The sequence below is a fragment of the Vigna unguiculata genome, chromosome 9 (assembly GCF_004118075.2).
Source record: "Vigna unguiculata cultivar IT97K-499-35 chromosome 9, ASM411807v1, whole genome shotgun sequence".
Taxonomy (NCBI): Eukaryota; Viridiplantae; Streptophyta; class Magnoliopsida; order Fabales; family Fabaceae; genus Vigna; species Vigna unguiculata.
Window position 1 is genome coordinate 41,525,620 of NC_040287.1, and position 15,338 is coordinate 41,540,957.

General features: G+C 32.7%; 2 protein-coding genes across 2 annotated transcripts; one reads left to right on the forward strand and one right to left on the reverse strand.

Moving 5' to 3' along the window:
* Positions 1–8,405: 8,405 nt before the first annotated feature.
* On the forward strand, positions 8,406–11,358 carry LOC114163014 (mannan endo-1,4-beta-mannosidase 7-like). Its single transcript, XM_028047057.1, has 5 exons — positions 8,406–8,979; positions 9,105–9,299; positions 9,944–10,066; positions 10,259–10,452; positions 10,674–11,358. The coding sequence occupies exons 1-5, from the start codon at positions 8,638–8,640 to the stop codon at positions 11,119–11,121; spliced, it is 1,302 nt and encodes a 433-aa protein (XP_027902858.1). The 5' UTR covers positions 8,406–8,637; the 3' UTR covers positions 11,122–11,358.
* On the reverse strand, positions 11,286–15,110 carry LOC114163013 (glucose-1-phosphate adenylyltransferase large subunit 1). Its single transcript, XM_028047056.1, has 14 exons — positions 14,387–15,110; positions 14,141–14,266; positions 13,867–14,040; positions 13,545–13,637; positions 13,372–13,455; positions 13,222–13,277; positions 12,977–13,070; positions 12,690–12,875; positions 12,494–12,574; positions 12,188–12,274; positions 11,996–12,100; positions 11,750–11,856; positions 11,607–11,667; positions 11,286–11,526 (listed from the first exon to the last, which is right to left on the reverse strand). The coding sequence occupies exons 1-14, from the start codon at positions 14,615–14,617 to the stop codon at positions 11,425–11,427; spliced, it is 1,587 nt and encodes a 528-aa protein (XP_027902857.1). The 5' UTR covers positions 14,618–15,110; the 3' UTR covers positions 11,286–11,424.
* Between the last annotated feature and the right edge of the window lie 228 nt (positions 15,111–15,338).

Genomic DNA, 15,338 nt, shown 5'->3' on the forward strand with positions numbered 1-15,338 from the left:
TGTCAACCAAATAGAAGAAAGAAAATCATTATCTGTGTTTCATTTCCTCTCCATTCTTTTCCCCACCCAACAGAACAAACCATGAGTATCTAATTAAAAAAAGTGCCAACTCTTTCACACTTGAACTGACATCTCCATGCAACTCAAAAACTTGAGTCAACACCTTAATATGAATGGAGACATGTTATCATTAATATTGAAGTTTTACTTCTACAAAAGTCATCCTGAAATATAATATAAAATATTGAAAGTAGCGCCTCTATTATTTTTGAGAGGTTTGTTATCATAGAAAAACATGTAAAACTTAGCAAGTCATTTAGAAGGTGTATACGTTTCTTAGAATAATTTCACTTTTCTTTGTGAGATTCATTGCAAAAGAACGTCTCTTAACATTTTGTGAGACTCATTATCACAGGAAAAAGTTGAATATACAAATATTATCGTTTAATATCTTCTTTTACAACTCATATTTCATTTCATTTGGGTTTCTCTCCCTCTCAATCCCCTTTCTACCTGTGTATGCAGCAACAGTGTCCTATATTTTACACATTAACCATAGTGAAGTGATCACGTCTGGGTCAAAGTGCATGCTTTAGAGATTGCAAGACAACTCTAAAATAATCAATTTACAACAATACCTTCAAATAAATTTTTTTAAACAAGTTCAGGTGAGCTTTAATGCATGCTAGAAAATAAAAACTTCTAATGTTAAGATGAAAACATTTTAAACAAGTTTATGTTACTGTAAGTAATTTAGTATTCAAACACCGATTAAAAAAATTAGTACTCATCAAACTGCATTCAATGTCAATGGAGATATTGAAGCTATACCTTTCCCTCCCACTGGTACACTGATTCAATACCTGCAGAAGGCATAATTCATTCAGCTTCTAAAAGTCGGACGTGGCGTGCAACTTACATAAAAAGCTCATTTGGATAATATTCTCAACAAACACTTAAAAGAAAGAAATAAAAAGAAAGTACCAGGAATGTAAAATGAATCAAACTTCTCTTTTTAGTAAAAATCAATTGATGTATCCCAACTAATGAAGAAACTAAATGAGGAGGCTTCTAAAAAAGTAGAGATGTATTACTGCAATTTTAACTTACGAGAAAAGTTTGATTCATTTTACCTCCTTAACTAAATTTATTTTCTTCTTCTATAGGCGTTTTAAGTTTATCCAATTTGACTCTTAATCAACTTGGTTAGAAAACGAATTGACTCAAGAGTCAAGACCATATCAAGACTGGCCTTTTCCACCCTACCAGAACAATGCCACTGGTGGACATGGTTACACACACCATAATTGAAACATATAAGCTCAAAGTGAAAAAAAAAAGGAACGGATTACATAATCCGTTTCTAAAAAAAAAAAAAACCAAACGGATTTCACAATCCATTTTTTTTTAAAAAAAAAAATTAAAAACCAAACGGATTTCAGAATCCGTTTTTAAAAAAAAATAAAAAAAAATAACAAACGAATTACACATTCCGTTTCCAAAATAAAAAATAAAAAACACCAAACGGATTTCACAATCCGTTTTTTAAAAAAAAAAAATAGGAAACGGATTACACAATCCATTTCCAAAAAAAAAATAAAAAAAAACACCAAACGGATTTCACAATCCGTTTTTTAAAAAAAAATAAAAAAAGGAAACGAATTACACAATCCGTTTTCAAAAAAAAAAAAAAACCAAATTTCACAATCCGCTTTTAAAAAAAAATAAAAGGAAACGGATTACACAATCCGTTTCCTAAAAAAAATAAAGAAATCCCAAACGGATTCCACAATCCGTTTTGTAAAAAAAAAAAAAAAATAGGGGAAACGGGTTCCATAATCCGTTTCCCAAAACAAAGAAAAAAAAAACTCATAAACCATGTCTCAAATACTCAGACATCAACACAACACACCTTCCAAACTATTTCTGAAGCAGGTTTAACACAAAAAAGCGAAGATGTACACATTCAAACCTACAACTAAAATCAATTAAAATCAAAATACGTGAAAAAATGGAGAAACGTACCGTCAAAAATGGAGAAACTACCGTCAAAAATGTAAAAGCGGCGGGAACAGATGAAACGCGGTTGTCTGGGGACAAGAATGGTGTGTGGAGAAGAGAAAAAGATGGCGTCGGGGACAAGAGGGAGGACGTGGGTGGGTGCTGTGTTGTGTGTGTGGGAGAAGAGAGAGAAGGGGGAGAAGAGGGAGGACGTGTGGGTACTGTGTTGTGTGTGTGGGAGAAGAGACAGAACAGGGAGAAGAGGTGTGGAGGATGGAGGCCTCTGCACATTAAAAAAAACCTAGGTCAAAGATTCCAAGGGCAAGGGCAGGGTGCAGAGCAGGGAATCTGCTTTTGGGGGTGCAGTGCGGTGAGTCACGGGGTATTTGGGGGTGCAGTGCAGTAAAAAATAATAACTCATTTTTTAACCATGGGCAAAGACGGAATTAAGATAAGTTTTGGGGGTACAGGAGAAATCATTGGAGGTGGAGGGAGAAACCCCCTTCTAAAACACAGGCATGATTTTGGGCTTAATAGAGTCCTAGGATATGCCAACTTGGAATTTAACCCTATTTAATCTCAAACATTTTTTTTTACCAAAAGAAAAATATCTCACGATATTGTATTAGAGGCTCCAAATTGAGGCATGTGATGTGGTGGACCTAAAAATCTTTTATAGTATATGTAGGGAATTATGAAAATATTTGTATTTAATAATGCTTCTTCCGTGTTAGCCCCTCCTTAAGAATACAATTAGTCGGTGTCCTTATTGTGGGACATTAGTCCTTCCTTAACCACCATAACATCTTTGCCATCCCATTTACAATTTAGGTTTGAAGACTTAATTAAGGAATTTGGACTGCTAAACGTGATTTTATTATTTTTAAATTTTGTTTTCCATTTTCTTAATTCAATGAAGCCTAGTTCAGGTTTAATCCTTAACAGAGTAAAAATATATCTTCAGCATCGTTGTCTTCGTAATGTAATCGTGGACCTAAAAAGCAGAAAAAGTACCAACTCGTTGATGGTAACAATATTATTAGATACAAGTGAGGAAATTAATCTGTTAATGTTTTAGTTCACTTTTTGAATGAGATTAATTATTTTAATCATTAAATATGTAAAAGTTTTGTCATTATATATTTATGTATATTATATTATTTTGTTATTAAAATTATAAGTGTTTATTGCAATGAATAACCATTACATAAAATAACCTAACCTGAATTAGCGATGTCAACGGGGCGGGTAGGGTACGGGTAGTAGCTCCCCCGTATCCTACCCGCTGGATAAATATATGTCCCGTACCTGTATCCATATTCGTCGGGTATCCATTGTGCAGGTATCCATCTATTTTTTTCACATCCACGGGTACCCGCAGATATTTGCAAAAATATTTAAAAAATAAATATTTAATTATAAAAAATTCAAATAAAATAAAATAAAATCCATCATTGTCATAAATTTTAAATAAAGTTCAAATAAACTCAAGTTGATACAAGTCCAAATAATTGTAAAAGTAAATATAAAATGACGTTTAACACAATGGAAATTCTTTAATTAGTGTTTTGATCAACAAAATCACTTTCTTATATTGGTTCCTGAAAAATAAACAAAATAAGCAAATAATAAACCTCAATTGCCACATGCCAAGTATTTTTATTTTAATTCCATCATTTGACAACAAGCATATCATAAATGTCATTGTCTATATAAAGTTTGATGTATATGCCTAATCTCAAAGAAAGGAAAGAGGAGAATGTCAAGATGTGTAAGTTTAGCGGGTACGGATATCCACGGGTACGAATACTATGATACCCGTACCCGCAGTGGCGAAACTTGGACTAAAATTGTAGGGGGGGGCAAATTAGATTTGTTATATATAATTTCTTTTAGAAGAAAAACCTTATAACAAACACATATAATAGTAGAATTCAAAAAAATATTACTATCATTCGCTATTATATCATGATACCAATTCATGAATACCATTTTAGATAAGACATTCGTATCTCATCAATTTGATTTGGTGGTATTGTCAAATTTGATGTCATTTTTTCCATATCACGTTCTATTGAATTGTTAAATTCATTATATGTAACTCTGATAACTTTAGAGATTTGTTTTATATTGTCTTAAATTCTTGGTTCTTATTAAATTTCTCAAGCTTAGTTAACGTAAATACATTTCTTTTTCATCTTCATCACAAACCTTTCTCTTTGAAAAAAAGGAATCAATTTTTTTACTTTTTATCATAATCTTTCTAATATAAATTTATCACCTCTTACCTATTTAGAAAAAATAAAATTTATATTCACAAATCACAATTATCACAATGCAAAACATAACAAAACTCATACTACTTTAATTAAATAAGCAATACTGTATAAATTCAAAACTTAAAAAAAAAATACCATAGGTAGCGAAAAACACAAAATCCCTAAATTTCATAATTAAGGATTATAATAATTTAGGAAAAATTATAATTAGGGTTCATACCAATTTCATAAAAGAATCCCTAAAATCATAATTAGGGGTTATATTAATTTGGGATAAACTTAATTTGGAAGAAATATCCTAAAAAGAATCATAAACTAACATACATAAATCATAATAAGATACTAACCTTGATTTGTGATAGATCATGCAAGAATGTATACATGAATCTCAATCTATGTGTTTCCAATCTCTATTTCCCAACCTTTGTATTTATCTCCACAGACTTTCATGATAATTTACATGATGGAAAGGTCTTATAGTCAACAAAAAACCCTAATCTCTTTTATAAATTAATGTCTCTATTAAAATTTTTTATTTTATCTTTTATTATAATTTTCCATAATATATAATATAATTTTAAAAAATATATAAATATATATAAAAAAATTCAAAAAAAAAATGGTGGAGCCGTGGCTCCCCCTTGTCACGTCATAGTTCCGCCAGTGCGTACCCGCCCCATTAAAATGTGGGTATAAAAAATAATTGTACCGCGGGTAGCAGGTATCCATTTTTAATATCCGTTTTTTACCCGTTGCGGGTTTTATCCACAAATACCTGCGGGTACGAATTTTTTTTACATCCCTAACTTGAATACACGACAACTTAATCCGGTTAAATTTAATTAAGTTAAATTTTATTTGCCAGCGAGTTAAACTCAAATCAATTAATTTAGCCTTTTTTTTTTTCACTGTTTCAATTATAGAATGTGTGTTAAACCCGAAACTAATATAACTAAATCTATAACAATATATAAAGAGAATTTTATTTTTGTCCACATTTCAAAATACCAATTTTACCCTTTAAATATAATAATTTATTAAATTTTTAAAAATTGACCGTTACTTTGACAAGTTTTTTATAAAATCAGATGTCTTTGCTTATTCTCTTATTCTTTATTTATCAATGATTATTCTTTCATATGTTCTGATTTCACTTTATCTATAACAATATATAAAGGAGATTTTCCTTTTTGTGTTCACATTTCAAAATACTAATTTTACCCTTTAAATATAATAATTTATTAATTTTTTTAAAATTGACCGTTACTTTCACAAGTTTTTTATAAAATCGGATGTCTCTGCTTCTTCTCTTCATCTTTATTTATCAATGGGTATTCTTTGATCTGTTATCAGATATTTCACTTTATTTTTAATAAATATAATTTTAATTTATATATTAACTTAATAACATTATAATATTATCACCTACTAATATAATATCACAAATATTTAAAAAATCATATGCTAGTTATTATATAATAATAATAATAATATAATTATTATTATTTAATTTACTTTATTGTGTTATTAATTAACTATTTATTTTTAAAATATTAAATCATTTCATTTTTCAGACATTAAATATATAATTAAAAAATTATTAAATATGTTCAAAAATTATAAAATTTAATACAAAATATAAAAATTTATGACCGATTGAGTTAACTTAATATTAGAGATAGACTAAGTCTAGTAAAAAGGTATAAAATATGACCTAATTAAATTTTAATTTATTTTAGTGAACTATAGGGATAAGTTTTTTGGATCTTTACCCAATTCAATTCACATGTATTTTTATGTAATTTTAAAAACTAATTCAATGATAACTCAAAGAGTAAATATAATATTATAAACATTTTTAATTCTTTACACATTTGAGAATTAAATTATTTGTTTATTCTCTTAAAAATTAAACTTACGCTAACTCACACATTAGGAATTTAATCATCGATAGATGCTATTGTCAAAAGGATACAAAGTCACAAGTGTTTACTTTATAGATAAGTTGATGAAACTCTAACAATATTCACACGATTATACTGTTAGTGATTTGTTTTTTCTGCTTGATGTAAAAAATATTGACAATTGTGAAAATAAACAATATTTTTAAAATATTTTAATTTCTTTTACAAATTACACATTCAGAAGGTGGATAAACGATTTTTTAAGAAAATGAATTTCCTAATAAATTCTAACTTCTCAAATAGAATATAAAGAATGACACCGACATAAATAGTTAAAGGAGGATGATAATTTGTGAAATAGGATAAAAATCGGTTTGTTTGTTTTTTTTTTCAATTTTTAGTTTTTCTGTGCTTTCTTTTTACTATAATTTTAAAATATATAACTCTTAATATATAAAAAATATTTTGAAATATCAAACTCATTATATATCAGTATATTTAAAGAATGTAATAAAAAAAATTCCAAATTCAATATGAAATGGATATGAGAGATTTATCTAGAAATATAATAAAATTATAGGATGTAACAAATTTTAATTTATAAAATTGAGTAAGATGTAACTTGAAAGAGAAAAGTCATAAAAGAAAAGGGAACAGTAGGAGAAAGTTTGCACACTTAAAAGGAGACACCGAATCCTAGAAAACCTTTGTGGGGTTCTGTTATCCTACGAATAATCTATGTTTTTTATTTATTTTACTTTTCCAAAACCATAAATCCACAACCACAATAAAACATTCATTTCGTACACCCTAGAAAAAACATCAACCATTCAGTATAATTTCATTTTATTAGTATTTGAATAATAAATATAAATTTACCATATTATTAGCAATTTTCACGTATTTTTCTGATCCCCTAAACTTTTAAGAAGATTGAGAGTGAGTAAAAAGGCTAAAAATTAAAAAATTAAGATCTTATTTAATTTGTAAGGTTATTTTCATGACACGTGATGATTCTATTAAAATTAAACGAACTGATAAAATATATAAGAAGTACAAATCCAAAGGAAAAGAATAGCAAGTGAAATCGAAATTTGTTTACCTAACAATCAATATAAAGTTACGCTATAAATCCATTGACCACTATTTGTGGAAACACGACCTAACCTTACTCAATCTCTGAAGCGCGTCGGTGTTTTTTTTTTTTTTCTTTCTTTTATATATATAACAATTAAAATTAAAATTAAGAAAAAAAATAAGCAAGGAAAGTTTCTGGACTCATCAGGTGGGCCCAAAACAGAAACATGCCACGAGGTATGCATATCACATTCATGGAATCAATATTTATACCTGATATTAAATTATAATCTTTTAATTTAATTGTGTTACTGTGAAGAACTATGAAACTGATTCGTGTCGACAAAGAGAGCATTAGGATTTTATTTTATGATATTCTTTACTATAATCGTTTTTTTTTGTTGGCTACTTTATTCCTTGCGTTACTTACTTGGTCTTACATTCATTGCACTTTCGAATATTTTCCTTGTTTGCACTCCGGGTCAATCCATCAGTGAGGAAATCATGCCCTGATATTTCGCCATTAATAGATATTCTGGGAATGGATTTATCGTAATCAATGGCTTATAAAATCGAATTAAATTAGGTTAAATAAGTTTACTTTTTCTTCAAAAAATTACTTGTTGGAAATTGAAACTTTTTATTAAAGATATCAATTTCTGTATAAAACAAGAAAAAGTAATTTAGCCTCATTAAATTTAACGACTACTGAACACGACAATGTCATAAAATGTTTTTTCTTTCGGTGCGAAAATGAAAGCTAGCCAAGGAGGAGAAGGCAACCAACTCCAACTGCAACTCCAATTTACGCCGTAAATTGCGCCTCTCATTTTTCTACTTTTTGTCGAAACACGATATCACCAAAACAACTACTAGTAGAATTAAACTACGGAATTTACTAACAAGAAAGAATAACATAACCTTGAATTTAATTACAGTAAAATTAATAAATCTATTACCTAATTGATTTAACTATGAGTTATTTAATAACTAAACAAAAAACAACGTTTTCACATGCAAGTAATTTTAACCACACATCTTGTCCTTTTTCAACGGTTGTGGTGATGGACCCACAGTGACGCTGACACGTAAGGTTTGTGGTGCTTCTTCTTCCACTTCCACACTCACCAGGCCCACTCCTTCTTCAGTCTCGTCTTGTTCGACTTCAACCACCACGTTACCACCATCACTCTGTGCTTTTATGGCATGTCAATCCCCATCCAGTGTTCCACACTTTTTGAGATTAACAAAATCACACTACTTATTTTTATTTTAATAACTTCCCTAACTTACCCCACAAACAAGGACGGAATCTAGGCATTTAAAAGCCCACATCGAGAAGGCAGGGAAAAGCGAGAGTGAGTGAAGTTGAGAGAATGGCGGTGCTGCGTGGGTTGCTTCTGGTTTTCTTTGTTGTGTGTGTTAGCGTGGAGCAGAGTAAGGTGCTCCATGTAGAAGCAGATGATGGTGGTGGTGGGTTTGTGAAAACAAGAGGAGTGCAACTTATACTGAACGGAAGCCCCTTCTATGCTAATGGCTTCAATGCTTATTGGCTTATGTACATTGCCTCTGATCCTTCTCAGAGAAACAAAGTCTCTTCAGCCTTTCAACAGGCTTCAAATCATGGACTCAACATGGCCAGAACTTGGGCTTTCAGTGATGGTGGCTACAAGCCCTTGCAATACTCTCCTGGATCCTACGATGAACAAGTTTTCCAGGTTAGTCTCTCACTTTTCAATGAATATTAATCATATTCTACCAGACAAGACTTCATCCATGTATGTATACATGTTGTGATATTTCTCATTTGTTGACTCTGTTTTTCTTGGATTGAAAATGAAAGGGATTGGATTTCGCAATAGCGGAAGCAAGAAAATACGGGATCAAGCTGGTTCTGAGTTTGGTGAACAACTATGAGAACATGGGTGGCAAGAAACAGTACGTAGAATGGGCAAGGAGTCAGGGACAGTCCATAAATTCTGAAGATGATTTTTTCACAAATCCTGTGGCCAAGGGATTCTACAAAAACCACATCAAGGTAAATTATTTTTTTATTCCTTTTTTTTCGTTAATGTTATCCTTGTTGATAGAACAAGCTTCAACAAAATAGGATGGGTGCTGTGTAGATCGAGATAGAAAGTAATGACTGAGAATAATTTGTCATCTACACAGGGGAACAAAAAAAAACGAAGATTGTGAAATATGTGGTTTGTTGTGTTTTCTTTAAAGTGTTATCAATCATGTTTTTTTCCTTGATTTTGAAAGAGTTAAAGACAAATTATTGTCGTTAAACGACGTATTGTTGTCCTAAAGATTCTACGTTTAATCTCAACCGCATATTTGGACAACTGAGTCCAACACTATTGATTTTGTTGTAAATTTTTTTAATGGGTTTAGTTCATAGCAATAAAAAATCTTACCGAGAATTCATGCTCGCAAGTTACACCTTCACCTAAAAAAAAAGTCTTCCATTATTTACCTTTTTATAATTTAAAAAAAATGTTTATAAATAAAAGCATTAAAGTTTTCTTATTTGTGTTGGAAAGTGAGGGTTATTTTTAATATTCTTCATTCCTAAAATTGCGCTTAACGTGTAGAATGAATGACTTGTGTATAGAATTGGTTACACTAGTGAAAAAAGAGATGTAACATTAGAGTTTATTTTATGTGAGTGTTTTACAGGCTGTACTTACAAGACGTAATAGCATCACTGGAATTGCATACAAAGACGACCCAACTATAATGGCTTGGGAACTTATGAATGAGATTAGGTGCCCTTCTGATCAATCAGGAAAAACAGTTCAGGTAAATGCATAATTCCATCTAGTGAAGTTCTTGAACATGGATTGCATGTTAATATTCTTGTTTATTTTAGCACATGTGTAGTGTATTGCTTCAAAATTTATAAATTTACATATCATTTACTTGGAGAAATGGAATATATGTTAAATCATCTTTTACGTAATTTTAATTTTTAAGAACTATTCATTTTGACAGGGTTGGATTTCTGAGATGGCATCTTACCTGAAATCCATTGATGGAAACCACTTGCTGGAAGCTGGTTTGGAGGGTTTCTACGGCCAGTCAAAGACTCAGTCCAATCCAAACTTCAATGTTGGAACCGATTTCATTGCAAACAACCAAATCCCCGGCATTGATTTCGCAACAGTGCACTCCTACCCAGACCAATGGTTAGACTTTTTACTTCAATTCCTCACTTTTGAGAACATTTCGATCAACAAAATTGTTATATGACAAATTCTAAAATAAGGTTAGCACAGTGAAAAAGTTCGGAACAGATGGTGATAGGGATTATGAACTCAGGTTACGAGGCTCAAGGAATACAGTGAAAAAGTTCTAACGATTAACATTTGTCGATGATGAAGTTGAATGGGTTGTGTTTACTTTGCAGGCTATCGAGTTCAGGTTATGAAGAGCAAATCTCATTCTTAGAGCGGTGGGTGGATGAGCACATCCAAGATGCGCAGAACACTCTTCACAAGCCAGTTATCTTTGCGGAGTTCGGCATTTCCACAAAGAGCTTCGGTGGCAACTCAGCGCCAAGGGATCGGTTATTCAACACGGTTTATTCAGCAATATACTCATCCGCGAGTAGTGGTGGTGCTGCTGTTGGTGGCTTGTTTTGGCAGCTTCTAGCTCAAGGAATGGATTCTTTTCGAGATGGTTACGAGGTTGTCTTAGATGAAAGCCCCTCAACGGCTACTTTGATCGCTCAACAGTCTCAAAAACTAAACCACATTCGCAAGATGTACGCCAGACTCAGAAACATTGAGAAGTGGAACAGAGCTAAGGAAATCAGAGGCTCCCAATGGCATGTTGGTGCTAACGGTGGAAACTAAGTTATATGTCTTAACCACAAAAATCTATATATAATATAGAGAAAGAGAGAAAGTTAGCAACTTTGTAACTTAATTGTGTGAGGATGGAGTGTCCTAATAATTGTAGAGTGCAGAGTGGCTAGTAATTTTCGTTAAAGTATTACAAGAGATGTGTCCTACAAGTGTTATGGGCATGACTATCATTTATTGAGATATATGGAAAGAAACTTAGTAATGTACAAGCATGCGTTTCATCAAGGGGTATGTCCTCGAGTGAATGTATTTATTTCTAGACTACTATTACAAAGAGGCCTGTTGAATGCTTCATATAACTGTTCCATCTTTAATGGTTGCATTTTTCAGTGTAATCGTGATGCCAGACCTTATGTAGAATCCTTCCTTGGCCCTATCAGCTTCTTCAACACCCTGAGAAATCAATGGATTTATATCAGTACGTAAGTCTATTGCAGAAATTTCTGAAAGCAACGTGTTCAAACACTACTCACATCTGCATTTGCAATGATCACATTTCTTCCTATCTTGGCATTCTTGTCGATTATGCAATTCCTTAAAAAGAAACACTATTATGGTTTGAATGTTGTAGAATACAGATAAGAGGAAACTCTTCACGAGACTCAATCAAACGCACCTGATTTTTGTATTTTCCCCAACACCGATTGGAACCTTTCCTTCTGCCAGCAAAGATGCAATTTCTGACTCGGTCTGATAGTAATCAGCACCCATCATCATGGTATCCTGGACAACAAAATCCAAGGTATAAAGCATTTATCACTGATGATCCAAAACAGAAGATAAAAAGGTGGAATTGTGTTAGGGATGTTAAAAATTGATTCCTACGACTTAGAGTGAAAATGCAGTACAGATTATTGTTTACCTGAAGCTCCACACCAGATTCTAAACGTGAGCGCACTCCCACAATAGAGTGCTGAACGCTACACTCCCTCAAGAAGCAACCGTGAGAAATAATTGCATCCACAATCTATGAAACCAACCCATTAAATCAACAGAGTCATGTTCAGCAGAGTCCAATCTCACAAAGCAACTTAGTAATAGTTGACTGTCATACCTTGCATTTTTCTACTTTAGTGGGGGGGAGGAATCTTGGGGAAGTGAAGAAAGGTGTCTTTGGATCATAAAACTCAAATTTAGGAGGCTGCAAGTAATACCATAAATAACTAATTATTGGATTACTACACTTTCCCTTTTCAATGAAAACTTATTCAATAGTAAAAATCACATTTTATCAAAACTATAATCAAGTCTTCTATTATATCAGCAAGATTCTAAAGAATAAACAATTAATGCTTCTAAATTGTGAAAAGTTACCAAAAGTGTATAGCCATTAAAAAAATTATGGGCTATTTGAAGTAACCTGTTCTGTTAGGGCAAGGTTTGCATCAAAGAAGGACTTTATAGTTCCAATATCTTCCCAGTAGTCATTGAACAAATATGCCTGAGATGCAAAAAAGAAAGAGAAAATTGGCTGGTTACTGCTAAACCAGAAGAGATTACTTTGTTAGCATTCAAAGATTTTAAAAAAAGAACAACAACGAGAAATTCCCTCTCACCTGGACATTGTGCTCGCTCACAGCAGATGGGATAATTTCAGATCCAAAGTCATTGAATGAAGAACATTTCCATCTTAATAGTTGCAGCAGAGTTTCAGTTCTAAACACGTAGACACCCATGGATGCAATATAAGGATGTTTTTCTGCTTCTTGTGGCGATAACCCTAGAAGAGTAGTGTCAACACGCTGCAGTTATTGACAATTTATTAATAACTAAATCAAAATCTCAATTACTCAAATAAAAGGTATGTGTTTAAGACTTTGGAATCAAGATACTATCGGTGTACCATAGCCTTTAGATCTGATCCCTTTGGCTTTTCTGCAAACTGTACAATTCGTCCGGTTTTATCAATTTTCATCAGTCCATAATCTGATGCCCGGCTACAAGAGAATTAACGCTGATCAACTTCAAACTCAACTCAAGATAAAAAAACTGATATCATTTTTTTCAGTGAATGTTTAGTTCTTGTGAATAAGGTGAAGTTCCTTTATTGTAAGAAATCAAATCATGCAGATTTTCACGTAGAGATACCTGTCATCCATGGGAACACATGAAACTGTGATATCAGCATTCGTGTCAACGTGTCTCTGCAATCATAGTCCCATCAAAATCATTATTAGTTTCAGAAAACTATAAATGTTATCATTTGTAATGTTAGATCAAACTTTATACCATTTATACCTGTACAAAGTCCATATAGTCCATCCGGTAAAGATGATCCCCAGAAAGTATCAATATATGCTCCACATTCTTGTTCTTGGCATCCTGCAAAATCATGCAGAACCATATTCACTACTCCATATATCAAAATAGGATTTTTAGAAAATACACAACATCATATCATATGTTTTTACCTCAAAAACCCAAATAAATTGCCTAACAGCATCAGCTGTTCCCTGGAACCATTTCTTCCCTGCCTCTCCAGGCGTCTGAGTAGCAGCCAAGACCTGTTCACATATAATTACAAATCAATTCTTAACAAAACTTATCGCAAAAAAAAAAAAAAAAAAACACTTTCCAGAAGAAAAATAAGGATCTTGTTTGGTTCTGTTACCACTTTCTGGTTCTAAAAACCATTTTCTCAAACAATTTCATACCACCCAGCAATCAGTTTCTCATACAACATCTACTAAGTTCTGAAATCAAAACTTCTTTTCAAACATAACAGCAACCTACCTCCACAAAACCGTCTCCAAAATTCATGCCATTTCCAAAGCTGTATGTCCGGGACAGGTGGCGGTTGAGAGAAAAAGAGTTAAACTGCGTCAAAATGAATATTTTTCTGATGCCACTATTGATGCAGTTGCTCATGGGGATATCTATGAGTCTATAACACCCACCAATTGGAACCTGAGAATCTCATTCAAACCAAGAAACTTTGCATAAAGGATTTGCAATCATAGCAAAGCAACCGTTACCAACAAAATTCCAACTGAAAATCACATTATACCGCTGGTTTGGCTCTTCTGCCAGTAAGAGGAAAGAGACGAGTTCCTGCACCTCCACCCAAAATTATAGAAGCCACGCTTTTTGGGTTCACTTCGGGGGTCTCAAAAGTGGGCACCCTCTGATATGCCTAAAAGGAAGAACTGCGGTTAAGCGTTGAAACTGAATGCTTATTAAAACAATCAGAGACACACCAAAGTGAATAAAATTTTTCTTTCAATACATGATGTGTGTGCATTTGTTGATTTACCACGGAATCTTCGTTGATGTCTGATGTGAGAACAGCACGTGCAACTCCACGAGGCTTGGAGTTTCTAAGATTCTTACTGGTTCGTGAAGTTTTGCATGATTGAACACTCAAAAACCTTGTGTTCCCACTTCCCCTTGTACTCTCACCCCAGAACCCACTTCTCCTGTTTCTTCCAGTTCCCTCACTAACTTTAGCCAGAATGCCACCCAGGGTTGCACGACTTGACTCCATTGAACGACGGAAACAGAAACCTTTCTGGATTTGGTGATTGGTAGTACCTTTCTGCTCAATGAAAATTGGACTACACTGTTTGTGCGAGGGAAGGAACAGAGGAGCTAAATCACTTTGATAAAGCACCAAACTTTTCAGACAATTTGCACCATAAGTTGAGGAATCAAAAACTGCGGAGATTCAAGTGAAAAAGGGCCCCAAAAAAATCAGATTTTTTAGAGAACCCACTTTTCCAATTGAGAGAGTTGGTTGAAGGAAAACGAAGGTGGGGCCTGGGAGGGCAGAAAATAGAAGTTAGAGAGAAATGTGGCAATGGAGAAGAAAGCGATGAAGTTGAACACAGTGACTTTAATCGGCAACTAAGGGGCAGATTCTACTGTGAGGACTCACGAGAAACCTGCGAAGTCCTTCTGTCAATGACTCAGCACTTCCTTGCTAGTTTTTCTGACTTGCTCCCTAACACTGACACTTCCTAGTTCCCACCATTGTTACGTGTTTCTTTTTTAAACTTTATTTAACTTGCATCAAAATCGAAAACGTAAACCCTGACTTATTTAGTTATTAAATTAACTCCTGCTTCTTAATTCTCAATGTTGTTTCTTTCTTTATCTTCTCTCTATTGTCCAGTATTTTGAATAACCAGAGTCGGATTAATATGGTAATGGCTTTTAACGATTATTTATACTTCGATATTTAACCAAAATTATTTAACTTTATAAAA